Source organism: Triplophysa rosa, linkage group LG15 (genome assembly GCF_024868665.1).
Source record: "Triplophysa rosa linkage group LG15, Trosa_1v2, whole genome shotgun sequence".
NCBI lineage: Eukaryota > Metazoa > Chordata > Actinopteri > Cypriniformes > Nemacheilidae > Triplophysa > Triplophysa rosa.
Genome location: NC_079904.1, coordinates 11,539,241 through 11,567,205, shown reverse-complemented (window position 1 = coordinate 11,567,205; position 27,965 = coordinate 11,539,241). Strand labels below are relative to the sequence as shown.

At 39.6% G+C, this 27,965-nt stretch overlaps 4 protein-coding genes across 4 annotated transcripts; 2 read left to right on the top strand and 2 right to left on the bottom strand.

The window, feature by feature from the left end:
• Window positions 1-436: 436 nt before the first annotated feature.
• On the bottom strand, window positions 437-10,774 carry paics (phosphoribosylaminoimidazole carboxylase, phosphoribosylaminoimidazole succinocarboxamide synthetase). The gene is made up of 15 exons (XM_057352120.1): window positions 10,071-10,774; window positions 7,391-7,774; window positions 7,234-7,302; window positions 6,440-7,147; window positions 6,105-6,182; window positions 5,489-5,664; window positions 4,282-4,318; window positions 3,813-4,010; window positions 2,947-3,125; window positions 2,623-2,802; window positions 2,419-2,532; window positions 2,177-2,260; window positions 1,754-1,934; window positions 1,460-1,618; window positions 437-752 (listed from the first exon to the last, which is right to left on the bottom strand). The coding sequence occupies exons 1-15, from the start codon at window positions 10,417-10,419 to the stop codon at window positions 586-588; spliced, it is 3,063 nt and encodes a 1,020-aa protein (XP_057208103.1). The 5' UTR covers window positions 10,420-10,774; the 3' UTR covers window positions 437-585.
• ppat (phosphoribosyl pyrophosphate amidotransferase) lies at window positions 4,777-15,658 on the top strand. Its single transcript, XM_057352122.1, has 11 exons — window positions 4,777-5,058; window positions 12,123-12,189; window positions 12,348-12,554; window positions 12,628-12,740; window positions 12,826-12,971; window positions 13,316-13,388; window positions 13,768-13,919; window positions 14,037-14,164; window positions 14,249-14,470; window positions 14,540-14,660; window positions 14,787-15,658. Exons 1-11 carry the CDS (start codon window positions 4,931-4,933, stop codon window positions 14,954-14,956), a joined length of 1,527 nt encoding a protein of 508 aa, XP_057208105.1. The 5' UTR covers window positions 4,777-4,930; the 3' UTR covers window positions 14,957-15,658.
• Window positions 15,659-15,893: 235 nt separating this feature from the next.
• On the bottom strand, window positions 15,894-20,554 carry si:dkeyp-117h8.4 (uncharacterized protein LOC572032 homolog). The gene is made up of 10 exons (XM_057352121.1): window positions 20,315-20,554; window positions 20,137-20,203; window positions 19,985-20,037; window positions 19,708-19,738; window positions 19,579-19,607; window positions 19,378-19,447; window positions 17,546-19,149; window positions 17,423-17,456; window positions 17,287-17,338; window positions 15,894-16,007 (listed from the first exon to the last, which is right to left on the bottom strand). Exons 1-10 carry the CDS (start codon window positions 20,396-20,398, stop codon window positions 15,968-15,970), a joined length of 2,064 nt encoding a protein of 687 aa, XP_057208104.1. The 5' UTR covers window positions 20,399-20,554; the 3' UTR covers window positions 15,894-15,967.
• Window positions 20,555-20,561: 7 nt separating this feature from the next.
• aasdh (aminoadipate-semialdehyde dehydrogenase) lies at window positions 20,562-27,806 on the top strand. The gene is made up of 14 exons (XM_057352117.1): window positions 20,562-20,912; window positions 21,050-21,170; window positions 21,273-21,544; window positions 21,628-21,820; window positions 22,288-22,529; window positions 22,883-22,989; window positions 23,367-23,539; window positions 23,630-23,906; window positions 24,195-24,313; window positions 25,151-25,982; window positions 26,072-26,235; window positions 26,442-26,567; window positions 26,691-26,822; window positions 26,971-27,806. The coding sequence occupies exons 1-14, from the start codon at window positions 20,680-20,682 to the stop codon at window positions 27,415-27,417; spliced, it is 3,438 nt and encodes a 1,145-aa protein (XP_057208100.1). The 5' UTR covers window positions 20,562-20,679; the 3' UTR covers window positions 27,418-27,806.
• The last annotated feature ends 159 nt before the right edge of the window (window positions 27,807-27,965 follow it).

Here is a 27,965-nt window from a genome sequence, read left to right as displayed (position 1 = left end):
TTATATTACATTCTATATGGTGTCTTTTGTGAAAATAATCAATAACTATAAAGACCAGTACAGCTCATAATAGCCAACTAAAGATTAAGTTAATAGTACATTGTAAATGAATAATATTTGCTAATAAATAGATCTCTACGGGGCAGTTTCCCAGACAGGGCTTAAGCCTCCCAGACTAATTTAATTGTTAGACGTGTCTTGATTGAAAACGACTTGCACTAACATATCTTAAAACATAGCACTGCAATTGTTTTGTCTTAACATGGGCACAGTAATGTTCTTCTCAAAAAGTATACTTTTTGAAACATAGGCATAGTTTTGAAACAGGCATAGTTCTGTTTTAAGATATTCCTTGTTCGGGTAACTGCCCCTACATGATTTTCTTTTTGTTTAAAAATTCATGTTTTGTGAGAAAGTAATAAAATCACAGAGACAATTTGTTAGGGAATGTTTATTGGTGAAATTACACCTGAAATGGGATCTAGGTCAGCATTTCGTTAATTTTTTTAAGGCAATGACAGGTGTCAAGACAGGACCGAAGCAGAATTGTACAAAGTGGTTGTAGGGAATGTAAATGCTGGTCCTTTACAGGCTGCACTCTTGTAGTTTCTTGTCAGCCTGTTTTAGGGAAATCCAGGTGTTTAGCATTGATGCCCGAAGTTTGGCCCAGACCATGTGGTCATTTAGACCAAAAATCTGAGCCGCAAACTGGGCGGCGGCTTCAGGAGACAGTACTGTGGAGCATCCAAGACCTGAAAGAAGACATGCAAGAGTAACAATGAGAGAATTAAATGATGAAATGATGAACATGTGCACCAAGACAAAATAACTAAAGAGCTCAAACACTAGTGATGTTTCGTTCGTGAAAGAATCGTTCTTTTTGAACTAATCTTTTAAGTGAACGAATCGTTCTCGTTCACGAAACGCAATGACTCATATTTCTTGTTCACTGAAATCTCTCCCTCGAGCACAGAGCGTCTTTGCTTAAAAGAGTGTCTAAAGCACGAGCCAATGGCGTTCGAGAGTGAGCTTTGACAGAGCATATGATTGGTTGAATGTACTGAACGAATACGCCCTTCACTGAACGAACGAGCCTGTGTTTGAAACTGAATGAGACCCGCTGATTCACGACATGTACCAATTCGTTCACGAACGAAATGAACGAGAGTGTACACTGTAGACAATAAACTTTTCGAGTATGCAAGAAAACCTTGTGCTTTGGTCATCTGAACCAGTTATTTAGACTTATTTTATTTATTTAATGAGTAGATTAGAGATACACATTTTAATAAAGCCTGTAATCATTATCAGTTTATACGTTCATTAATATGTTCGTTGACATAACACAACTCTTTTTCGCCACCTGCTGGCGTATTATAGAAATGTCACTGAACGAATCACTCAAATGAATCATAATTCCCATCACTATCACTATCAAACACTATAATTTAGTTAGTACCGCTTGGCATGCGAAGAGATGACCAGATATCCTGAGCACCCCAGTCGGGGGTAATAGGAGGACAATTAATAACAGGGTAGGCTGTGTTTCCTGACATCACAGGACCCAAGCCATTACTTCTTCCCGCAACTGCAACAAAAATGGTGGGTACTCCATCACCTGAAAGAAAAAAATGTGTTGATTGCTTAAATATGGCATTACCATGAGATCCTTCAATAGGGAAGTTCTGAACTGAAACATTTATTTAGTGAATATTAACAACTGTAAATCACAGAGCAGTATCTGCAGTCATACCCTCATATTCAGCTTTGATACGGAGCGTCTCATCAGGGCCTTTATGAGCTGATGTCACTCTAAGATGGCAGGGAACTCCATATGAGCCACAAGCCTTCCGGATCTTTTCACAGTGAGCCACGTCTGAAGTAGAGCCCATCAGAACCACAACTCTTCCTCTTGCTTGTGACTCCAAGAGCAGCTACAAACCCCAAAACACACACAAACATTTCCATCACTAATGAAAAGACCATGCTTAGTTATTATCCAAATGGCCATGTTTTATTGTTACAGTACGAAAAAACAAATCTGACAATATTATTGCACACTGCTGCGATACGATTTGTGATATAATTTGATCATTTATGAAGGACATATTGTGCAGTCTTACCAAATATTATTTTGTAAATAACAGTATTGTGAGGGAGACCTATAGCTAAGTACCTTCACTCGCTCAGCGACCCACTCAAAGTTTCTTTTCACCATCTGCATGGCCTCTGGAGTAACTTCTTTCAGATCACGGTACACCTGTATAGAGAACACTATTTACCTGACAGTCATATGGATCATTCGGATTTATAGTTCATAACTAGCCAAGTACAGGAATTCTTGCTATTACTGCAAAAGAAAGTCAACGAAACAAAAAGCACAAAAAAGTACATTCATTTAATGTTTGTGGTCTTCACCTGTTTGTCTTTCTGCTGGCTGCGATCCCCAGCCGGCCACAGCCTCCACGAGTCGTTGTCAATCACATCAGCCAGCACAATCTCCTTAGTGGTCACATTCACACCAAATTCTATCTGAAATGAAAATTATAATCATTTATTCACCTGAATTCAGCCTTAAACTTTAACCTGGCTTTACAAGTTTAATTTGCTCTAGTGTCTTACTTTCATATCCACCAGAGTGCAGTCCTGTGTTGCCCAGGCTTTCTCCAGGACTTCAAAAATGGCCACGGTGCTTTTGCTCATGATGTCCACCTCACAGCGGCCGATGGTCAGGCCTGCCAGCTCAAATCCAGCAGCCAATATCTGCTCCTCTGACCACTGAGGATCATTATTGGCATCATCCTGACAGACAAGAATGGAAGAAAAATGAAGGCACAATTTGTATGTTATTGTGAAATAATAAAGCTATCTACTTAACCATAATAACCCCTCAATAACTACTTAGCAGTGGAGTCCCAAATTTGCTCACTTAAAAAAACCTCACACCTTGAAGAACATCTCCAGCTTTAGAGGAGTGAAGCGGTAGCCCTCTTTGACCCCAGGGTTTCGTTTTAGGAAGGAGCCTGTGGCGATCCGTCTGCAAACCCACTCGATGGGTATCATCTCACAGCGGGCCGCCACAAATGCGGTCTCAAAATGTTGCCTGACAAATGCGGTCTTGAATCCTGAAAGGTAAAAGAGTGGATCTTATCTCTGCAAAACCATTTGTGACCCTGGATCACAAAACCAGTCTTAAGCAGCACGGGAACATTTTTAGTAAAAGACAAAAATACATTGTGTGGGTCAAAATGATCGATTTTTCTTTTATGCCAAAAATCATTAGGATATTAAATAAAGATCATGTTCCATGAAGATATTTTGTAAATTTCCTACCTTAAATACATAAAAACTTTATTTTTGTGAGTGGATGGTCTGCCACAGTGCCCCTGATTAACAACTTCAAAGGCAATTTTCTCAATATTTAGATTTTTTTGCGCTCTCAGATTCCTTAGTTTTAAACGGTTGTATCTCAGCCAGATATTGTCCTATTTTAACAACTCATATATCTATAGAAAGTTTATTTATTCAGCTTTCAGATTATGTAAAAATATCAATTTCGAAAAATTGACCCGTAAGACTGGTTTTGTTGTCCAGGGTCACATTTTGTCTTGGGCTGTGTTTTTATATAGCACATTTGGTTGTTTTTAGAGTAACACAGAGATTCAACAGCTCTAGCTATTGCAGAAACATGCTTTCACACCAAAGATGATAGTTGAAACGTAGTATGTATTATTTGGTTTAAAAATGAAAGCAAGTGTGCTTCATTCACAATGCATTACATGAAACACCACAGTTTGAGAAAGAAATCTTACCTGCATCCTGCAATAGTTTGAACACACAACTGGTGGTGTTGTTGGAAATAGCGGCTTTGCCCTCCATCTGATCCTTCCGAACCGCATTGCCTGCTGTGATCTGATCTTTAGACCGGACTAGAACATGACTCGCCTCATCCACGAGCTCAAATATCTGCTTGGTCTTTCCCTCGTTCAGTTTTTGTCCCAGTTTCAGTTCTGCGCATAAAACATACAGGACATAACGTTAACTCTGCAGCGACCGATTGATGTGCGACTTTAACATAAATCACAACAAGTTAATAGAATGGGAATATATATTTGTATGTATAACAAGACCACATTACCGATCTAGAAAGACTGGTAATATCGTCATTTTAAATAACAAACAGTTGAATAGTAACGTTACAGTTAGGCACACCGCATTGGTGCGTTTGTATACCGCGCAACTGCGCATAAAAAATAAGATTTCAAACAAGCCTAAACTCACCTGCTTTGTTCTGCATGTTTGTTGCGATTCGGTTTTCCTGAAAAAGATTAGAGAACGTTACTTGTTTAGTCTGTAGCAATGATGTGAAGAAAATCCTTTCGAAACGTGCTTGTGGGACCGCGAAAAGACTTCAGATGTTCAGATGAAACCTGCCATGAAGTATGGCGAGGGGAGAGGGATTCAACCCGTTTATTTCCACAAGGGCAACACAGTTGCGACACTGCCGTTCCATTAAAACCAATCAGAATAATTCCGCCGCCATCACCACGTGGGCAAAATCCCTTTTTGCGTTCTTTGGAAGAAGCCTAATCTATTGATTCATTGGAAGCAAATCCACCCTGGTACATTTTTGCAAACTACGCTAAAGTTAAAGAGCACGTGGTTTGGGTGGGCTACATGTATTGCGCATTACTTTTAGCGCATTCCTCAAACTTTAGCAACCCGACTTTCTACGTATTTCTTTATGTTTTTAGTTTGCCAAATGCTTAATTACCCTCCATATGCTCTTACGTGGTGCTTTTGATTATTTGAACGTTTCTGTTATTACGTCCTGCTGCTCGCTAGCTCGCTTCCCAGTGAGGCAACACGTGTTTGCACAGTGAAATCCAGTCAGCGTGCTAACACACGCATTAAAACCAAGCAGGAGGACATGGAGTTTGAGGAGTCGGGCATTGGAGAGGAATGCGGGGTTTTCGGATGTGTCGCTGCGGGAGAATGGCCAACGCAACTGGAGGTGGCACAGATACTGACACTGGGACTTGTGGCTTTACAGCACAGGTATGCTGCGTTACGCATCTGTTGCTGTAGAATTATAAACGCTATTGGTGCATTAACTGTACGTCCAGTCTGTTTTTAATGTAGAACAAAAATCTCAAGATGATAAATGTCCGATTTACATGTGGGTTTTCCGACTGAGTATTAAACGAACATTACATTTTATGCGTGTAAAATTTCCAAACAGAGCAACACTGTAACTGCAAGTTTGCATAAAGTGATAACGTTGCGTTGCGTTCTTATAAAAATGTGTCACAACTTCTGCAGTTGCCTGTTTTTTTCCCCATCATGTTAGGCTTGCCTTCGATTTAGCTATAGTTTAAGCAATACTAACACAAAAACGGTTCATTCTGTAACTGTATAACCTGTAAACAATGCGATTCATGAAATCACAGACACGGGTCAATAGATTTCCATTGTCCTGTCTTCTCACCGATTGATCAGACGTGATTGCATTAGACGCCATTGAACACACTGATGTGATCTCCATGATGGGAATGTATTGATCCTCTTCTTCTTTACATTGAAAGTCTATATTCTCAGACCAGTCTGTGCTGCTATCCCCATCCTCAGTACTTTGGTGAAACTGTTTACAAACCACACTGTCCCCTAAACACACAAGATAAAGTTAACAGTGTTACTAAAAGTGGCTCAATAACAACAAATGTCTTAATATGTTCAACTTAATTTACTTGGATTTCTCAGTAATCACTGACATATTCAAATATTTTGTGGCTTTGTGTTGAGTGATACTATGTTCTGACTTCTCTGTGTAACAGTTTCATTCAGGCATCCAAATATCTGAATGGGTCAGTATTGTTCTTGTTGTCACTATGTTGTGTTGTGTCTAACTGGAATCACATTTTCAACTGTTATGTAGTTCTTTGCATGTGTTAGCATTAGCAACTGTGTGGTTCTGTGGTCTTATTGTGCTCTTTACTCCCATCTTATAGTCACAAGGTTCAATTACATCTGATCATGATATGCATGATAAATTTCTGCTTGATAATCTTTGAGAATGTCCCTGTAAGGAAAATATCTTGAAAAACCTTCATCTGCTGCCTTCCTTTTTCGTCCTCTGTTAGCCACCACATGCTCTCCTCTTGTGTGTGACCGGTCCATGTTGTCTACGTTGCAAACATACACGTTATATTGAATAATTGAATAATTTAAAATGATGTAAGTTGCGTGATGTCATTCAGTGGTTCTTAACTGCTGGGTCTTCATTAAATCCAGATTTAACAATGATGATTGTGTTAATTGTGGTGTGTTAGTGCATTAAGAATTATTATTGTAGATTTATTCAGAATTTGGTGTGTTTGGTCTTCACTGTAAAATGTGGGAGCAGTTGAGAACCACTGGTATTTATAAAAAAGGGTATTACCTGTGTTATAATCTTGACTGTCTTCATATATAACAGCAGTGATAGAATCAGAGGACAGATGCTGTTCATGTGCTATCTGAGGGCTTCTGGATGTCTGAACCATCATGGTCTTTATTTTAGGGACCCCAAGTTCCTCATTTGTCACATCCCCTGACCCATCTTGGCTCTTAAAGCCTCTTGCAGAAACGACGGGTGATCTCAAAGTGGCCTCATCCACAGGCGGCTGGTCATATTTAACTGCAACAATGTTATTGTCATCCTGAGGATTTCCACCCATTGAGTGCTCTTCAAATTCAGGAACATTAAACATCGTAGAACTCATAATTAAACTATTTCCAGTGGAAAACTCTGAATAATCCATGTGACTTCTAGAAGGCTTGGACAAAAGGGCATCTAGCTGATCATAAAACCTCATGAAACGACGAGGATCCCCTATATCGCCCTTTCCCCTCTGCAGAGAACGATAGAGGTATTTCAGGTTTTTGTACTTGGTGCGGCATTGTTTCCAGTCCCTTTCCACGCCTTGTTGAAGAAGCCTGCGTGAAATCTGCACGAATATGTCTTTATTTCTGGTCGAGCCTTGTAGCTGACCCTGGATCCCTTCTTCTGCCCAGATTCGAAGCAGCGCGGCCACTTCTTCCTCGCTCCAGTTTCTGCCCGAGTCGTGCACTGTGATTATGTTTGGTTCATTTGGTGCTGCAGTAGTTTCTGGAATGTTGCAAATAATACAAGATTATTAAGAAGTTTATTGGTGATTGAGTAACATTTGTTTACCATTCAATCTGGTGACCCACCAGCCTCTCTTGCAGTCAGCGGATGGTTTGCCGTTTTCATTATGGTTTGCATCTCTGCCAGACTTTCATCTTTAAAACAACAAAGATGGAGAAAAAGTTTTAGATGGTCAAAAACATGGTGATGCAACGTTCTCCGCAAATTAACAATAAATCTTACCATCGTCAATTCTGATGACCTGCTCTTCCGCAGATTCATGCATCGTAGTCACCTGGTCTCTGTTGGCTGTTGGCCTATATGAATTCCTCTCCACACTGCCTTCATCTTTTCTCTCCAGTATAGATTCGAGCTCGGCACCGAATCTCATTGGCCGGCTTTGGCTTTTGCTGACTTTGTAGTCATATTTGAGGTTCTTGTATTTGGTGCGGCATTGTCTCCAATCTCGCACCACACCGTGTTGGCGCTCCAGGCGTCGTGCCATCTCTTGGAAGATGGCCTTGTTTCTGTGGGTGCGTTGGAGCTGCCTGTGAACCTCTCGGTCAGACCAGACTTTAAGGAGAGCTCGAACCTCCTTGTCAGACCAATGTCTCCCCCCTTCAATCCCTGAGCCGGCATAAAATAAGTTAACAACAGTGCGACAGAGGCAGAGGAAAAGCTTTTGCAATTAATTCATTGGCTAATGGCCTTTTAAAGAGACAGTTCACCCAAAATTCTGTCATAATTTTTCAAAATTCAAAACCTGTATGACTCTTTCCTCTGTGGAACACAAAAGAAGATATTTTGAGAAACGTGTCAGTGGTTTTGTGTCCATAAAATGGACGTCAATGGGGGCTAATGTTGTTTGGTTATCAATGTTCTTCAAAATATCTTCTTTTGTGTTCTGCAGAAGTAAGTCATACATGGGGCTGGGCGATATTGACCAAAATTCATATCTCTGTATTTTTTGATGAAAGGCGATATCCGATATGTATATCGATATTTTCTACAAAGTGGAATAAATGTTTACTAGCAAGTCAAAGCCTCATGTGAGATGTCACAATCACCTTTATTAAAATGGCTTGTGAAAATAAATTCAATGACAGGGTTTTTTTCCCTATTTGAAAACATACACAGGGTTTTTCCTGGCTCAAAATGAGGCGGAGGTGGTGCCATCCTGATCTTGTACACACACATGTAGGCCTACTGTACCTTTAAGTGGCTTAACCAATGTGACTTTGAGTTTGACATATTAAAAGTTTTAACAAAATTAGATAAAAATGACAATTATTAAGTTATATAAAACATTACTTTTATTCAACCAAACAGAAATGTTTTTTTAATCAAATAAAGCATTTTTATCATTTTCAACTAACTTTGCAGCCCACAATAGCCAACTGAATTAACCAGTCTTTCAAAATGAGCAAAGCTCATTCACATCTTGCATTCTCTGTGATTCAATGATCTCTTATATTCGCTAGTGACTGAAAAGTTCAATAGTTTAAATGAATCGGTTCAAATGAGTCATTCGTGTGCGAGTCGTTCTAAATGCAATGTGCGTTCATACTGGCGAACTCGCTGTGTACAGTATACGCTGATTCAACGATCCAATTGCACAGCTAAAGACATTGCAATGATGTACGTCATGTTAATTTAAGAAATTTCAAGAAATTAAACGTACTTGGATGCAAAACAAACAGCCGTGAAACACAGGCTGGCTCTTGTTCTGCATCTCTTTTTAGCGCCTCAGTGTGCTGATAACGAAACAGCGCCTCCACTGTGGCGTAATGTCGCAACTGCAGTTACAAATGACAGTCTGTTAAATGCACGCATCATTTCTTGTCAAGACTCGCAACATAATTTTGGCGAGAGCCTGAGGCGGCACGACATTTGACACGACAATTTCTCTGTGCAGGAAAAACCCTGCATACAGCTGCACACCACTTGTTTAAAACATGTAAATTGCAGGGTCCGTCCAGTTCGCGCGCAGAGCGAGAGTGCTCTGCTCACTCTGCGCATGGGTACTGCGCATGTCAGACACCACAGAGTCGCTTCAAATTGAACACACCCCATATCGATATTAAGGATATTGTCTAATCCCGAAATCGCGTTGAAAAATATATTGATATATCACCCAGCCCTAGTCATACAGGTTTGGAATGACATGAAGGTAGGTAAATGAAAAATATATTAAAGGGGTCATATAACACGGCTAAAACTAATATTATTGTTTGTTTTAGATGTAATGCAATGTGTTTACACGATTTAAGGTTCTAAAATGGTATATTTTCCACATACCGTACATGTTTGTATCTCCTCTTTGCCCCGCTTCTCTGAAACGCGCAGATTTTTTACAAAGCTCATCGCTCTGAAAAGCGAGGTGTGCTATGATTGGCCAGTTAACCAGCGCGTAGCGACTGGTCAAATACTGCAACCGTGTGACGGAAATGTAACGCAATTGTACTGACAGGTACGCCCACCTTACTTGCGTATACATTTGGGCGGTTTTAGTCAAATCATACCACAAACTGACTTAGATTTGTGGGGGTGTGGTTACACAAAGCGTTTCAGGCAGGTCTGGGTGAGCATTCGCTTTTATATAGAATGCATCCTTTGTTCCGACACTTTTATTTTAGCAATTTTACGTGTCTAATACATGCATGGGCAACTTATAACACACCAAAGACACAGAAAAACATGTATTCCCGCCATGACCCCTTTAAAAATGGTCTTTAATACACTTCTGTATCTTGGAGCTGTGGTGTGCTAACTTTGCCTTGTTTTTTGAGCATTTTTGTTGAGCATGTGTGAGTTTTTGTTTTATATAAAAAAAAATTTGTAAAAATTTTTCTTTTCATATAAAATGCCCCCCCCCCAAATAAATTTCTAATTCCATTTAGCATTTTTTGTGTGTGAAAATTACCTTCTGGTAGATTCGTAGCCTCCTCTGTCCTATCGGCCTCCATTTGCTCTTCATCCGCCATGTGAGGCCTTTGGGTCTGTTTGTAGAGAGTCTGTGTAGGCCTCCAATCTGGAAGAGCCATGTTGGCACTCTGGGCCTTACAATCTAACCAGTCTCTACACACCCCGAGCTCTCTCAGTCGGCTTGAGATGGCATCATATTTGGCCCTGCTCTCTTCCTCTTCCCACGCCTGTCTCTCCCTCCACACTAAAAGCAGATTTTTAACTTCCTCCCCTCTCCACTGTCTAGTTGCTCCCCTGGTCCTCTTTTCCTCCCCGGCATTGTTTTGTTGCTCTGTTTTGGGCTCCATGTTTCTAAGCTTGCCTAGAAATGGCTTCTGTTTGTTCGTCTCTGCCTTTATCCTCTCCGCTCCCCCTCCCTGTAGACTTTAAGCTCAGTGTCCAAGGCAACCAGACGACTGAGCCAGTTAGGAACGCCCACGTGACCGAGAACAGCCTCATGACTGGCTTAAGCTGTGTGCGGTGGGGGAGGGGTGCGGTGGAAACGTGAGAAGTGGCTTGGCGAGCAGCTGCACTTGCAGTGTCTATCTCTCAGTAAGACATGTAGAAAAGGCTCAGAGGCTTTCTTCTGCGCTGAGCCGCTGTTTTGAATGTGTCTTGTGTTTATCGAGTTGTATCTTCAGGCTGCGAGACTCTCAGTCCGCCTATTGCTCTCTGCCTCTCTCTTGTTCTCGCTGCCCCTCCCCCCTCTTCCTCATTCTCACTCTGCCTAACAGTTTCACACAAACCAGTTTGATCTGCTTTGTCACATGCTGTGCAGCCACTGACTCATGACATGGATTTGGCTTGATTTGATATTGTTGGTGTAAAATAGTGGGAGAGAGGGATTGATCGGAAGGACGTACTGTCGACTCCAGTCTTGCCAAGACATGTTGCTTGTTGTAATCTAATTGTTATCTACATGCAGTATCAGTTCTCCAACAAATGGTCTCGGTTTGAGGCAAAATGTGCATTTCTTGTTTATTAAAGGAATGCAAAAATGTTACTTACAAGTGAAAATTCATCATTTACTTAATGTTGTTTACAACCTGTTTGTAGAACACCAGAAGGTGAACTTCTGAAGAGTTTCAATTACTTGAACCTATCGGTCAGACCAGACATTAGGAGAGCTCATCCCCCCATCCATCCCTGAATAGGCGTAAATAGGTAAAAAGAATGTGACAATTCGAAGGTGTAAGGTGTGAACGACATAAACAATTGTTTTATTGAGCTTGTTTTGGTGAAAAAAAACAACAGCTTGTGCAGTTAATTCATTGTCTACTGTGCTATTTATACTATTGATCACGCAGGGATGTTGGCAGGGGTGTGCGTTTTGTTTTTATATAAAAACAAATCTACTTTTTGAAACTAGGATCTTTTTATTTATAATCTATAAGAACATTTAATTAATTATGCTGCACATTTAATACAATTAAATTCCAAATATTTTCGTTTTATTTACATCATTTAGGCCATTTTAAATAATAAGCACATTGTACGTATATATTTCACTTAATTTCTATAGCGCTGTTCATTGCATTGGGTCAAGAAAAAATTGTTTACTATTTTTAGGTGCGTGTAAGTAAAACGATCATTTTTGTTAACTAGTGATAACATTTCTCCCCAATTCCAAATGAAAATACAGTTTTTAATTTGCAGAACATTGAATCGGGGACAAGCTAACAAAAGTTACAAAAAGATGCAATGTTTGCAGATCTTGAATACTGCGAAAAACACAATACTAATGTTGTTACATGTATTTTAGGAACGGCTCAAAAATGAATATTTGATCAATAAACCAGATTTGTATTTTTCATTCTCTCAGTCTTTCACATTGCTGACTATGTCAGTCCTGAGGTTTGTTTCTGTTGAAATACAACAGATGCTGTACTGGAATCGCAGCAATATGTGCAAAATTATCTCTAGAACATAAATTGCAATGTATATGTAAATTATTGCATTTACGTTTCAAAATATGTCAATGAAGGTGTTAAATGTTTTTTATGTTAAATAGGGGTCAAGAAAGTGCTGGAATTGTCACAAGTAATGGAACAAACCCCCCAACATACACCACCCTAAAGGTACTGTAGGAATAAAACTGTTTCAATGTGTAAACGTCCACTTCACACTTTAACACACATTTAACACATTGTTTATACATCCCCCAGAAACCAATGTTTTAACACAGCAATGATTGCAGGATTAGACATGCCTGAAATAGTTTCTTTCTTTCTCACAGGGCATGGGATTAGTAAATACAGCTTTTAAACCAGATGATTTACTGAAGCTCCGCAACGGCAACCTTGGGATCGGACACACACGTTATTCCACCACAGGGATCTCAGAACTGCAGAACTGCCAGCCTTTCGTGGTAGACACCCTGCATGGCAAGATTGCAGTGGCACACAATGGGGAACTGATCAATGCTTCTGCCTTACGCAAAAAGGTGGGCTTTGATTGTTAAAGATTACTTGAGACCTACCATTTCCATATAAAATGTGTCATGATTTGTGTCGCAGGTTATGCGACATGGTGTTGGCCTCTCCACCTGCTCAGATAGTGAGCTTATCACCCAGCTGCTTGCATTGACTCCTCCCATGGAGGAGCTGGATACTCCTGATTGGGTGGCTCGGCAAGTTATGCGTCACAAGAACGTCTGATTGGATGTCCACTTATAAAACCCTTAGTTTAATAAGTTTTTATGCATGTTTTGTCAGTATTAAGAACCTGATGATGGAGACACCCACGTCATACTCACTGCTCGTGATGTATAAAGATGTAATCTATGCTGTGAGAGACCCCTATGGAAACAGACCTCTCTGTATTGGATGTCTAGTGCCCATCTCCAAACTGCACAGCTCAGGTGTGTGAAGGCAAAAAGAGTCATTTAGCTGCGTCGGAAAAGGAATTCAAAAAGTTATTATTCAACACATTGATATATTGCTGCCCTTTTGTGTCTGATAAAAAAATGTCTAGACCCAATATTATGTGTATCTATATCTAGCACTGTATATCTATGTCTTGCTGCATTGTACATGAATCTAGCCCTTTGCATTTAAAGAAAATAATATTGCATTAGACACAAAAGTAAAAGCTAGAATTTTTTCTTGATAAATTTTAATAAGTTTATATTTTGTGCCTGATGAGGCTGGATGTGACCTGTTCAGTTCTTGTGCTAAACTCATTCCAACTCATTTTATTCTTTAGGTGCTGGAGAAGGAGATACAGAGGGCTGGGTGGTCTCATCTGAGTCCTGTAGCTTTCAGTCCATTGGAGCAAAGTATGACGACATCATCATGACAACCTTTACATTGCTAGAGTTTAAGCAGAAGTTTCATTTAGTTTTGTACAAGTCTCTTTGGCTACCTATATGTTAGGGATGATTATCATGTGACTTATCACAATATTTATTGCAATATCCGTTATCACAATATATATCAAATTCATCTTTCACCGCATTTTCTCTTTTTTACAAATGAATCAACTATTGTGGCTCTTAGAGAAAAATGTTAAATGGGTATTGAATAATGTACAATATAGTATTAACATGATATTGATCATCATGGTTTAATATCACGGTTATTGCCAATAACAATATATTGTGACCCCCCTTAGATTACATATTTAAAGTGTTACAACACACCAACTGTTTTTCTCAGGTATTACCGTGAAGTGCAGCCTGGAGAGATAGTCCAGATATCTAAACATGGTGTAAAGAGTCTAAGTATTGTCCCACGCCCAGAGGGAGACAATCCTGCTTTCTGCATATTTGAATATGTTTACTTCGCCAGGCCAGACTCCATATTTGAAGGCAAGTTTATCATTTTAATTTGCCTCATTATCCCTCTGTAATGGAATGCATTAAAAATAGAAATTAACCAGAAATGTTTACGTTCAAGGTAAATAAGTGTGCATTACCATGTTACAGGACAGATGGTGTATACAGTCAGGCAGCGCTGTGGACAGCAGTTGGCCATCGAGGCCCCCACCGATGCTGATGTAGTAAGCACTGTTCCAGAATCAGCCACACCTGCAGCATTAGGATACGCACAAGTTGTGAGTAATGAGCATGATATACACATTTCAACACTATTGGTTCACTAGGTGACATCACAAGCTTGAAAATGTGTCTTCCTGTAGTCTGGCCTTCCATATGTGGAGGTTCTGTGCAAGAACCGGTATGTGGGCAGAACGTTCATTCAACCAAACACTCGCCTGCGTCAGCTTGGAGTGGCCAAGAAGTTTGGGGCATTGACTGACAACTTTGCTGGCAAACGTGTGGTGCTTGTCGACGACTCTATTGTCAGGGGCAACACCATCTCCCCTATTATTAAACTGCTGAAGGAAGCAGGCGCAACAGAGGTAATTTTCATTTTATAGTGAGTTTTTTGGGAATATGTTTGCTGCTTTGGTCTCACATGAGTCTTAAAGGTCCACATTCGAGTTGCCTCACCTCCGATTCGGTATCCGTGCTACATGGGCATCAACATTCCAACCAAAGAGGAGCTTATTGCTAACAAACCGGAGTTTGAGGATTTAGCAGGTTACATCGGTAGGTCATTTTGCTTAAAAAAAATATTTTTTAAATATGTTATAATTAAATTTGTAATTACTGATGCTTCATGTGCTGTTCAGAATGTGACAAACATTGATGAAAAGTTGTTTTTGCTTGGAACAGGTGCTACGAGTGTCTGTTACCTGTCTGTTGAAGGCCTGGTGTCGGCTGTTCGAGGTGTGACAGAGTCACAGGAGAAAGATGAGAGGATCAGCTCCAAAACTAAGACTAGTAGACTTGGCCACTGCACAGCATGCCTCACAGGCAAATATCCAGTGGAACTCGAGTGGTGACCTTAACGCCTTCAAATAAATTCTGTCTACAATTATTTGAAGTGGTTTGTTGAATGCTGCTTTATGAATGGAATCAAAACCTAAAGGGATAGGTCACCCCAAAATATAAATGTTCATTAATTCACCCTTGTCATTCATAACCTGACTCTTTCTTCTGTGGAAAAAATATATTTTGAGAAATGTCTGTGGTTTTGTTTCCGTACAATGGAAGTCAATGGGGGCCAATGTTGTTTGGTTACCAACATTCTTCCAAATATTTTTTGTGTTCTGCAGAAGAAACTCATACAGGTTTGAAATGACATGAGGGTGAGTAAACTATTTTTTGGGGTGAACTAAGCTATGATGCTAGTTGCTAGCTTACTACATGATGATTCGGTTGTAAATGTACAGCATATATATAAAACGAACCATATACTCTGTTTAAACAGAAACATTCTTTGGATTTTACTTTTGAAGGCGACAGCTTTACAATGAACAGCAATTTAAAATGCTAGTTCGGATCAGAATAGTCTCATTTACAACACACTTAATATTCCTGTGAAAATAGTTTAGTCTTGTTTCATGCAAGTACTGTTTTCTGATTATGTTTTGTTTGAATATTAGTTATAGCAGACATAATGCTGTAAAAGATTGTCCTGCTTATACACACAAGAATCAAAATCTGTATGTGAAACATGTTTATTAAAATTTTGTTTGAACAATTTCTGAAATGTTTACTTACAAACATCTAATTAGTCAGTACATATGTAATTTGACTATTGATGTAAACATGTAAGAAACATGGGTCCTTTTAAAACGATATTAAAACTCGAATATAAAAGCAAAGAATATTAATTGAGAAATATGCATTTACACATACACACAAACATATAAAAAAAAGACAGCGGAATAAACTGTTTCCTGGTTTGATGTCATGCCTTGTATTTTCTCTGGAGTGAACTTGAAGCTTTAACAGTATTCATCAATGGTTAAACCCAGAGAATTGCAGATGTGTGTACAGGATAAACTCAGTCACTGCAGAAGGCCATACTGGAGTCGCCTCCTTGAAAGACTTAAGAAAACAAACAGTCGTTTAGTCTTCAATTAAATGATTGGTAATCCAATCATTGGACGAGGACAAACAAAAACAGTATACAAATTATGCAAGCACAATCAAAACAAAATATTTGATTACATTACGGGCAGGGCTGGACTGGGAAGAAAAATCGGCCCTGGCTTTTTTGGCCCACATCGGCCCTCCACCATTTCTGGGAGGGTTCATGCATGGTTAAGTCTGTCGACCGAGGGGGGTGGCATGCATATGTGTCTTCTGCATTCGTGTTGCGTGCATTCGCATTTATAATACTTATGTCGGAGCGGACCAAGTGTCCGTTCGGGCCCCATACGCTAGTGGCCCACCGGGAAAACTCCCGGAACGCCAGATGGCCAGTCCACCCCTGATTACGGGTACGCTTACACGAAAAAGATGTACTAAACTGCCTTTTTTAAAACGTTTTGTGCACAGACAACAGTGCTGTGAATATCTTTGTCAACGATCCCCATTTACACAGATCACAAAATCAACTAAAACACTGCTGTACAAATGCCAGGCCAATTGTTGGCAATGTCACTTTGTATAGAAACATGTAAAACATGTGCATGACATAATTTTCACAAATTAGTATTTTTGTAGTTTATATGGAGACAGGTATCGTTTTTACAAAGCCGTTTTAAAAGATTTGCATTTTTAGGCTTCCAAAACGCAGTTGACATGTAAATAAACAGATAAAACACTTAAGTGTTCTGTTTAAAGGACCAATTTGTGAAATTTAGCGGTGAGGTTACGAATTGCAACCAGCGGCTTACTCCACCCCTACCCCCTTTTCGAAGCATTAGGTGGCTGAAACAGAACTAAAATGTTGTCACGTTTTCGCTACTTTGGCGAAGGAGATAATGTATTAACGAAACACGCTCTGTAGAGCAGTTTGTCCGTTTAGGTCTACTGTAGAAACAAAATGGCGACTTCCACGCTAGGGGACCCAGTCCCACAGTGTATGTAAATAGAAATGGCTCATTCTAAGGTTATAAAAACATAACGCTTCGTTATGTTGGGTCTTTATTCAACTCTATAGACAGTTATGAATATTATATTGCATTTCTGTCAATAGATCCTCCTTAATATCACACATTGCACCTTGAGATCGGTGTCGAGTAAACTACCCCTAAGACAAGGTTAAGAGTGACTTGTATATCCAAGCTTTCAAACATGTTTTAGGGTCACAATTTCTAAGTACTAGTACAATATTATGGGCATAGTCATTCATTATAATTATATAATGGATATGAATTACCTCGCAGAGAGTGGAGTCATACCCCGATTAAAAGATCTCAGTGGTGACTGAGCTGTTAAAAAAACAAATAAACATTATGAGATGGCAGCTTATGACATTTAAAATACAATGAGTATGTGGACATTGGGCGACAAACCTTTAATATCATGGACTCCACTTGAAACATCTCTCTGCCAACAAAGCAGAAAACAAATAGTTTACTATATTGTTCAAGTGAAATCAAACATGTAAATAATAGCCACACCAATGATGGTCTTACCCAGGACGAAGCACTTTCGTCCATTTGCATGGCTAATTTGGACTCTCTGATTCGTCTAAGATTTCCTGTACCCCTGAGGAACTGTGGACTGGGGCACTGTAACAAGATGGCCCTTTCCCATGTATGCCTGTCTTTACCAGGTTCTGCAATGGAAGGGCTCACGTATTCGTCTTTCAGCTCATGTGGCAAGCGTTGGACGTGTTTAACGGGGGAACAACTCTCCCGGAAGCGTTTGAATCGCAGTGACTCTTCCACGTCAGGTTGACGACGACGTTTCTTGAGCGCAATTTTTAGGGGTGTTAAAGCAAGAGCGGACATGCTTTGGGACGTCATCTTTAGCTCGTTCTTGCACAGGTGACAGCCAGAGGAAGGGCATGGAGAAGACGTTCCGTGACAGATGAAGTGGTGATGTAGCTTTCTGAACTCTGCGTCAATATGGGAACGACTGGATAAGCAAGCAGACTTGGGACCTGGGAGAGAACGCTGATGTTCGGACAATCTTGGACTAATCTGGGTTTGCTTTTGAGCCATGGAAAAACTTTGTTGTGGCTCTGGACGGTGATAAAGGGAACGTTGGGGTGAAGACATCGCCTTGTCTTTTTGGCCATATGGAGATCTCTGCACCTCCGAATGAACTTGACAGTGGGCAGGAGACTTTCGCATTGAATTGTGTACTGCCATTGACTGTTGTCTTTCCATTGACACAGGTTTGAAAATGCTCATCCTACTAGGAGATAAACAACTGAAACCACGCTGTGGGGAGGAGACAGGAGAGTGTAGGCCGTCCCTGAAGCAGTCTTTATCCAATGAGGTGTGGGATGACTGCTGATCGGAGGGCCGTGTTGTTAGTGACATCCTTCTCTGCTCAATAAGAGACAGAGCCCTAGCTGTTCTGCCCGGTGAGTACCAGGCTGGTTGTGGACAGGTGGAGACCAATGAGGGTGGAACATCAGTTGACAAAACAGTCAGTTCAACGTCATAAGTTTGGTTCAGATCAAGAAACTGATCACTAAGTGAGGGTGAAACAGAGTGAGGAGTTGTGGAGAAGTCAATCACACGAGCGGTATTCTGTTCTGGCTTCCTGTCTAAACGCAGTTCAGTCCGTGGTGACTCATTTGACATTCCGCTCACATTGGCATTGTCCCTCCTAGGTGAGTAAAAACAGGCACTGGCCTCATAGGATGCATTTTTGAAAGGCGAGGGCTTCAGTTTCTTGAAGTTATGAAGTTTGCCGCTGTCCTGGATACAATTTTGAAGGTTTTCTTGAACTGAACTTTGTTTGGTAAATGACATCTCAGTTGTCTTGATTAGTGTCCTGTTCCTTAAGGAAGTAACGCGAGGGTTTGACACTCCAGCATGCCACTGTTTGCGACGGTACTTCTGCAGCACGGCTCTTGCTGTATCCGTCACATGCTGACGTCGGTACGCTTCACCGATCTGACTGAGCATGCCCGGATAGACATCCAGGAGGGTACTGCCATGACTGCTCAATGTTTTCTCCAGTTCTTCATCATCTTTCATAGGCTGAAAAGTCACTCCCAACAGAGAGCTATGAGATGAATTAATCACACTCATAGATTGCTGGAGTGAATCACCACCATGACCTTAAAAATAAACACATAAATGACATTTTATATCTGCTTGACTGTTAATTTATGCTGCTTAATAACTATTATCTTAAAATTTATGTTTCATTGTCTTCAATTGATGAAGAAACACATTAATTAATAATTATGCAATTCCTTTTTTAAAATGTAACTTTTTAACACAAACACTGAATTGTTTAATTGTTTATCGTGGCCTGCTGGGTTTTGAAGCAATTTAATACTTACACAGACTTTCATTGTTTTCCTTCTGATCAGAGTAGGGATAATTATCTTCAGTGATCCCTGACAGTTCCATCTGGTGAAAAAAATAACATAACAGAACTATAATATGTATTCTGGGTTAAAGAAACAGTAGAATGAGACAATTGACTGTTTTGGAGTTAATTATTTTATTTTTAACTAGAAAGTATACATTTTAAATACTACCTGGTCATTTTCCTGGTTCTCAAAGTCCTCTTATAAATACAAAAAGAGATTAAACATAGATAAAAATTGACTGCATACCAATACGATCCCATCTATTAAAATAAAAAAACAGTGAATCTTGTTTCTTACCCCTGATCGAATGGTTTGCCTTGACCTGAAGCTGCATGAGTGAAAGAGACAAAATGTTACGGTGGGTACATTATAGAGCCAAAATGAATATCATAGGCCAAAACTAATGAATATGTCTTTTAACAATTGTGGAATAATTTAACTATGACATGTAGAAATAACAGCACCTATATATAAGGCAAATGCAAGTATTATATTTAATATTTATTGTAATAAATATAAAAGTAAAAAATAAATCTGGGTTGTTGATAATAACAATTGTGATATTGCCTCTAACCTTCAGGTTTTCCAGCTCACGTTCTCCCTCTTCACTTTCAATGGGCACAGAACCTGTAATACATAGACCAAAACACAAATCAGTAACTTATATCTGTGTAAAAACTGTATGTTGTTCAATGTGTAACACACACGTTCGACATTTTAGCCTACCTCTTCCAGTCCTGCATGTCATTGTTTTCAAACAAACATCTATTCCAGGATCATTTAGAACGGAATACTTTAAAAACACAATAAACATTCTCCGTTAACGTTTTAAACTCATCACATTTGATAAGACTGGCGCTAATGGGTAACTTAACGTAACGTTCGTATAAACACCCCCACGTACCTTCTGAAAAATAGACTCCATCGTGTTTCTGAACACATCGTCATTTTTCCTAAATTGATCGGTATGGAAACGGTGTCCAGGCATGTTGTATGTTACGAAATCTATTGGAGATCAATGAAATTTAACAAACATAAACATAGATTGACTGCACTCAGTTAGCGGCCACACGGAATTTTCAAACTTCTCCGGAGAAAAAGCTCGAGCTGTGATTGGACGTTGTTTTACACGTCACTGTAACGTCATTTTAACGCGACGCGATTAAAATGCGAGTGGACGAGACGCTCATGCGTTAAAATATGTTTATGAAATGTGCAATGTATTTTACTGTTTGATCAAATATGCTTTAACGTAATTCCTCTCAGATAATGGCAGAGAAACTCCTTAATGAACTGGTGCACGAGGCGGCGTTCGCGCGCGGTGATAAAATAGCTGTCACGTTTGACAGCAGCATTGCAGCGCGCGTCTCTTTAACTTATGATGAGGTTATTTCTCTTGCAAATGAATTAACTGAACGCTTGCGCGTCTTTGTCCAGAAAAATGAAGGTGCTGTGGGGTTATTCTGCCGTACAGATGTCTTCCTTCCTGTCTGGATTATGGGGTACGATTTATTTCTAGTTTTGCGTAGTGCTCTATGAGACCATTTAGAAGTTTAGCGAGGCAAACGTAGACTAAATAATTTGCCAAACATATTTATTGATCAATTCAAATAAATCAAACTGTTATGTCTCGGAACAGTGTTCTACAGTTTCCTGCTGCATATGTACCTCTGGATCCTACGTCACCACCTCTGTGCATCTTGAGAATGATGAACAATTGCAGTTTGAACTACTGCTTGGTACAGACTGATCTGCTTCCCGTGGGTTTAGTTCAACAGTTTTTACACATTTTTCATATGTCCATATCAGACTGTATTATTTTATATAATCATATTATTAATTACAGTCTTTTTAACCAACAGCAATTCCAGAGTGCATTTTCCAACCTATTGTCACTGACGGTATGTGCAAACTTGTCCTCACACAAGCTCACTTTGATGACGTTACAAATAGAGCAGGATGCCACCATTCAACAGACTGAGACGGAACAACATCTCTCCGTCTCTGCTGGGATCAAAGACACCCACCAGAGGGAGCAGTTGGCTTATATTTTGCACACATCTGGAACTACGGGTCTTCCAAAAATTGTGAAAGTCCCGCACAAATGCATCGTGCCTAATATAACGCATCTAAGGTAGATGCAAATAAGACTCCTCTTTTAACTTTTTTTAAACAGTCTTATTGTATGATGTTAAACATAATGTGCTTTCTCTACAGATCTGTATTTAAGATGACTGCAGAAGATGTTGTATTCCTTTCTTCTCCGTTAACCTTTGACCCCTCTGTGGTAGAGATGTTTTTGGCCCTGTCCTCTGGAGCATCTCTTCTAATCGTCCCCTCGGCTGTTAAAAAGATGCCGCGCAGACTTGCACATGTGCTGTTTAAACGCAACACAACAACAGTCTTACAGGCAAGGGAGTATACACAACACTGTTTTGTCTCAGTGAGAGGTTCTAATCTAATTTCATCTCTCTATTAAAGTGATAGTTCACCCAAAAATGAAAATTCTGTCATCGTTTACTCACCCTCTTGTCATTTCAAACCTGTATGACTTTCTTACTTCCGCAGAACACAAAAGAAGATGTTTTGAAAAATGTTGACCGAACAGCGATGGCAGCCATTCACTTGCATTGGTAGTCAATGGGTGCCACCGCTGTTCGGTTATCAACATTCTTCAAAACATCTTCTTTTGTGTTCTGCAGAAGAAAGAAAGTCATACAGGTTCGAAATGACAAGAGGGTGAGTAAATGATGACAGAATTTTCATTTTTCGGTGAACTATCCCTTTAACTCACACAAATAATTTGTGTTCAATATTTTGTTTAACACATATTGCTTTACACATAATAATATGGCACACTTTATTCACTTTTTTCAGGCTACTCCCACTCTCGTTAGGCGATTTGGAAGGCATGTCCTGCAGGAGGAGGTGCTCAGCGCAGATTCATCCCTGAGGTTGTTGGCTTTTGGAGGAGAGCCTTGTCCATCTCTCACTCTTTTAAAGAGCTGGAAGCAGAAAGGCAACAGCACACAGATCTTTAATCTTTATGGCACTACAGAAGTGTCTTGCTGGGCAAGCTGGTACAAAGTCCCAGACAAACTCCTGTGCATGGATGACATGTAAGTGAAACCCAGCCCCAAACCATTTTAGTTTGTTTTAAACTGTTGCAGTGTATGAAACTGTGTATGTTCTTTAATTTTAAAGTAAAATAGTTGCAGGTGTTCAGAATATTTTGACAACTGACAAAAAGCATATTTGCATGAATCAGTTATTTTCACAATGAAGTATAAATATTAGCAGTCTGAATTTATGTTTTATGGTAACTTTGTCTGAAACAATTATATAAACAGGGACAGTCTATAGAGAATAGTGTTATCCAACGTTACAGCTTTTTCTGACTTCTAAACATAATTTAACATAGTAGTTTTGTCCTGTGATCATATGTTTACAATTGATATGTATTGTGTTATAGTGATGATGTGTCTGTGCCCCTTGGGGAGCCGCTGCTGGACACCATAATTGAAGTGAGAGATGAGAAAGGATGTTTCGTCACTGATGGAGAAGGACAAGTGTTCATTGGTAAGATATAATGATCTAAAATTAAGTCACTAAAAAAACAAAGCTCTTTATTTCTTCTGTTATAGTTACATGAATTATATTTATAGTTCACCCAACAATGAAAATACTATTTTCATTTACTCACCCTCTTGTCATTCCAAACCTGTATGATTTTCTTTCCTTCGCAGAACACAAAAGATGATATTTTGAAGAACGTTGGTAACCGAACAACATTGGCCCCCATTGACATTCATTGTATAGATACAAAACCATTTCTCAAAATATCTTCTTTTCTGCTCCACAGAAGAAAGTCATACAGGTTTTGACTGAATTCTTTCACTGTCTAATCATTTTCTTGTAGTTCGTTTTTTTTCCAAACACTGTATTTTTCTTCTTAGGTGGTCAAGAGAGAGTGTGTCTGCTAGATGATGAGAAAGCTATAGTCAGGGGAGCAATGCGTTCTACCGGTGACTGGGTGCAGGTGCGCAATTCCCATATGTATTTCCTAGGCAGGAAGGATCGGCTTGTCAAACGCTTTGGTCAACGGGTACATCTAGATGCCCTGCAACAGGTATACGCACTCTACAGGTATCTCCAGATAAAACCCTGAGCTTATTTGGTACAAGTGGTACCATGGCATCTTATGTCTTTCTGTTCTCAGACCATTGAGAATTTACCCCAGGTAGAGGCATGTGCCGTGAGCTTGAGTGAGGGTAGCAGGCTGATGGCATTTATAGTGCTTGCATCAGGTCAGCTAAGAGCCCCTTCATCTTCCTCCTCTGAAGACCTTGCTGCTGCAGATGTCACAAGAAACTGCACCGACCCAGCCAGCAGAGTAATTGAAGGGGCGATTCGAGAAAGGTTATCGCAGCTATTGGACAGTCACAGCATTCCAAACACAATATTCTTCATTCCGGCACTTCCACTCACATCTCATGGCAAGTGAGCACCTTCCTTAAAGGATTTAGAGGGACTGTCCATCCAATTACAGTTCTATCCTTTTGGTGTTCTACAGTATATCTGTATGATTTTTTTCTTCTGCAGAAGATTTTTTTCCATACTGTGTATATCAAAGGGGACAGCACTTTTGTATGAACTATTCATTTAAATAAATAAGTTTTTTTTATGGTTAGTGGATCTACTTCAGTCAGATAAGCTTGTTTTTTTACCCTGTTCATTTTGTTATAGCCACTTATGTTCTAACTTCTTCCTTCGTGTATTTTTAGGTAAAGTAGCAATGGACGAGTTGATGAGGATGTGTGTGACACAAAGTCAAGACGCAAACAGAGAAATTGAACAGGAAAACATTGAAACCGTTAGACTGAAATTACAAACCCTATGGAAGGTATAAATAGCATTTACGTTTGCATAAACAGTAACAGTTTAAGGAACAGTTTACCCAGTTTACTCGCCCTCGAGTTGTTCCAAATCTGTATAAATTTCTTTGTTCTGATGAACACAGAGAAAGATATTTGGAAGAATGCTTGTAACCAAACAGTTCTTGGCCACCATTGACTGCCATAGTAGGAAAATTGCCTTGTTTTGTTGAACATAAAAGAAGATATTTGGAAGAATGTAGGAAAGCAAACAGTTCTGGGGCACTTTAGAAAACCATTGTAATTTGTCCTACTATGGTAGTCAATGGTGGCCAAGAACTGTTTGGTTACAAGCATTCTTCCAAATATCTTTCTCTGAACTGTGCCTTTAAACTGCTAAATATAACTTGCATGGATTGTTTGTCCTTCTGTTATTAACGGTCATAGTTCATTTACAATAAAAAAACTATGTTCTACTATAGATAACTATATAAAATAACTCCTCATGGAAGAAAGCATTGCACAAGTTTCACATGCATGAAGTATAACAGAATACATCAATACGTTTCTTTAAAGGGATAGTTCACCCAAAATGAATTACTCACCCTGATGTCATTCCAAACATGTATAACTTACTTCTGTAGAACACATTTGAAGAATGTTGGTGACCTTCATTGACTGCCATAACGCCATTATAAGGACACAAAACCACCAGACATTTATCAAAATATCTTCTTATGTGTTCCACGGAAGAAAATCATACAGGTTTTAAACGACATGAGGGTGAATGAATGACAGAATTTTTATTTTAGGTGAACTATCCCTTTTCCAATTAATTGTCCATCTTACTCATTTCTTACTGTTAGGAGTGTCTTAACCTGGCTGATGATGTCGTGATTGAGGAAGATGCACACTTCTTGTTAAGTGGAGGAGATTCCCTTCAGGCCCTACGCCTCTATGATGAGATCACTGTTGCCATGGGGACAACCCCTGTGGACCTGCTGGAGGTCATATTGGACGGCTCTTTCTTAGATGTGCTTAGCCAAATAGTGACAGAAAAGGATTTTAACGTAATCCAGCCATCAAAGAAGAGAATACACGAGGATTCCAACTCTGTTGTTTCATCTAAAAGACACCACAAGGATATGACTACAGTGGGTGTCACGCAAAGCACAGCAGGTTTTATAGCGTCCTCTTTGAAAGAGACTATGGGATTTATAGTTGTGAGGAGAGCTGGTGAGGTTATTGATTGGAGTTGTTTTCAGGGAATGCAAGAGGACTGCTTCTCGGACACAAACAAGAGTAAAGTCATAGTTCAGAATAGTCCAGAAGACAAAAATTCGGATTTAATACTCAAGGCATCGCATGAACTTTGTGAGAGACCTCAAAATAACCCTCAAGAAGTTGTCAGCGATCAAGTTAGCGAACCTGAGAGAAGTGAATGTTCTCAGGGAAGTTCTGAGAAAGTTCTTCCACTTGGCCTCAGGGTCGTCTGGAGCTCAGATACGGGCAGATGTGTGGACGCGTCTCCGGTGCTGCTGGTGGCTCCTGAGAGAACCACAGTGCTCATTGGGTCTCATTCACACAGACTGCAGGCTCTCAATCTGAGAAGTGGTGAGGTCATCTGGGAACGTATACTTGGAGATCGGCTGGAGTCCTCGGCTGCTATTACAAAATGTGGGACTCTTGTGGTAGTAGGTGTGTACCCAGACTCTCAAGAGTATACATTGGGTCTCTTAGAGTATTGTGTGTACATATGTGTAACTGGTGTTTAACCCTTTTTTCAGGCTGCTATGACAAAAAGGTTTATTTCCTGGATGTTGCCTGTGGAGACATTGTCTGGACATTTGAGACAGGAGATGTGGTGAAAAGTTCTCTTGCCGTAGACCCTAAAACCGGGCTGGTCTTTGCAGGATCCCATGATGGATATATTTATGCATTAAACCCACTGGTAAGATTCCAGAGATGCAAAAAAATCACTCTTAAGTAGTCAAACAGTTTTGAATGTGTACATCCTGTATGATATATTTAATTATCTAAACCTTTTTATTTTTTGTAAATATGTTCTTGTCGAGTATATACGGTCTCTGTATCGTTGTTGCTGTATTTTTTATTTGGGATGTGGTAACCAAAGGTTTATGTCTATGTTTATCCCAGGGCAAGTCTTGTACATGGCAGCATTTTTGTGGTGGCGGTGCGGTGTTTTCATCCCCATGTGTACACCTTTTACCAAGACAGTTATACTGTTGTACTTTAGGAGGGGATCTCCTCTGTCTTAATCCAGTAAGTAGAGAATGTTTTCTAAAAACAACTTAAAAAATAAAGTCACGAGTCATCAATGTTGAGTGTGGAAGTTCGGAAGATTTTTTTATGAAGAAAAAACGTCTTTGTTATTTGTGTGTACAGGACAGTGGAACAGTCTTGTGGACGTATTCCAGTGGCGTCCCTTTTTTCTCATCTCCAAACTGCTCTGATTCTTGTGTTTTTATTGGTGCAGTGAATGGACATATAGTTGGAATAAGCCATTCTGGAGATCAGGTGAGGGTATTTACCTTGGAAAAGTAAAAGTGAAATTAAAGACTATTTAATTCTTTTTTAAGGCAATTACCTATTCATATACAGGTTTTGAAACGTGAAAAAATGATTTTGGAAAACCATGCTCAATCCATGTTTTATTATTTTGCAGTTATGGGACTTCTCCACTGAAGGACCGGTCTTCTCATCGCCATGCGTTTCTTCATTGACATCTCTGACAAATTCTCAGGGTTCTAAAACTCCTGGGAGCACTTCGACATCATCATCACCCAATTATGTGGTCACATGCGGGTCACATGATGGTCACATATACTGTTTAAATGCTCATAACGGATCTTTACTATGGAACTTTCAGACCACAGGCAAAGTGTTTTCTATTCCATTTATGTTTGACGGCAGTCCGTGGGGTTTTGGAACACTGGTAGCTGTGTGTTCTACAGACGGGACAGTGTGGATTTTAGATGGAGAAACAGGAACATTGAAGGCAGCTTTTTCTTTGCCTGGAGAACTTTTCTCCTCTCCTGTTGTATGGGGCCAAACCTTAGTGGTGGGATGTCGTAATGATTACGTTTACTGTCTAGAACTTAGCAGACGGTAATTAATCACAATTTTAAAACCAGGTGTAAATAGATAAATATATATTTTATGCTTTCAGTTAAAGGGATAGTTCGCCCAAAAATGAAAATTCTGTCATCGTTTACTCACCCTCTTGTCATTTGAAACCTGTATGACTTTCTTCTGCAGAATACAAGAAAAATATATTTTTAAGAATGTCGGTAACCAAACAGTGGTGGTACCGATTGACTGGCATTGGCTTTGCATTGTTTTCTGTTGTAGTGCATACGTTAGAAGTGAATGGGTACCGCCATTGTTCGGTTACCATATTCTTAAAAACATCTTAATTTTGTGTTCTGCAGAAGAAAGTAAGTCATACAGGTTTGAAATGACAAGAAGGTGAGTAAATGATGACATCATTTTTGGTGAACTATCCCAAAAAGTGTCTATGGTAGAAAATATTTGATGGATTTTGGAATAATATACCTGACAGGATATGTTAACTAAATGCTAACTATTAAACTAGCAAAGTGTGTTTTGAGTAAAAAATCAGTAAATAAAAACAGAATTTCATTTTCGTAGACTTCAAAC

Bases quoted from the DNA above. Each gene is read 5' to 3' on its own strand.
- si:dkeyp-117h8.4 (XM_057352121.1), bottom strand. From the start codon at position 20,398: ATGCCTGGACACCGTTTCCATACCGATCAATTTAGGAAAAATGACGAT. The intron at 19,739-19,984 runs GTTAGAGGCAAT...TCACTCATGCAG, and splicing joins GTGAGCTGGAAAACCTGAAG to CTTCAGGTCAAGGCAAACCA. The intron at 17,457-17,545 runs GTAAGACCATCA...CTTTGTTGGCAG, and splicing joins ACGAAAGTGCTTCGTCCTGG to AGAGATGTTTCAAGTGGAGT.
- aasdh (XM_057352117.1), top strand. From the start codon at position 20,680: ATGGCAGAGAAACTCCTTAATGAACTGGTGCACGAGGCGGCGTTCGCG. The intron at 21,821-22,287 runs GCAAGGGAGTAT...CACTTTTTTCAG, and splicing joins ACACAACAACAGTCTTACAG to GCTACTCCCACTCTCGTTAG. The intron at 25,983-26,071 runs GTGTGTACCCAG...CCCTTTTTTCAG, and splicing joins TGGGACTCTTGTGGTAGTAG to GCTGCTATGACAAAAAGGTT.
- paics (XM_057352120.1), bottom strand. From the start codon at position 10,419: ATGGAGCCCAAAACAGAGCAACAAAACAATGCCGGGGAGGAAAAGAGG. The intron at 2,803-2,946 runs GTGTGAGGTTTT...CTTGTCTGTCAG, and splicing joins AGCTGGAGATGTTCTTCAAG to GATGATGCCAATAATGATCC. The intron at 1,619-1,753 runs GTATGACTGCAG...TTTTTCTTTCAG, and splicing joins TATCAAAGCTGAATATGAGG to GTGATGGAGTACCCACCATT.
- ppat (XM_057352122.1), top strand. From the start codon at position 4,931: ATGGAGTTTGAGGAGTCGGGCATTGGAGAGGAATGCGGGGTTTTCGGA. The intron at 13,920-14,036 runs GCAAGTTTATCA...ACCATGTTACAG, and splicing joins GCCAGACTCCATATTTGAAG to GACAGATGGTGTATACAGTC. The intron at 14,165-14,248 runs GTGAGTAATGAG...GTCTTCCTGTAG, and splicing joins CATTAGGATACGCACAAGTT to TCTGGCCTTCCATATGTGGA.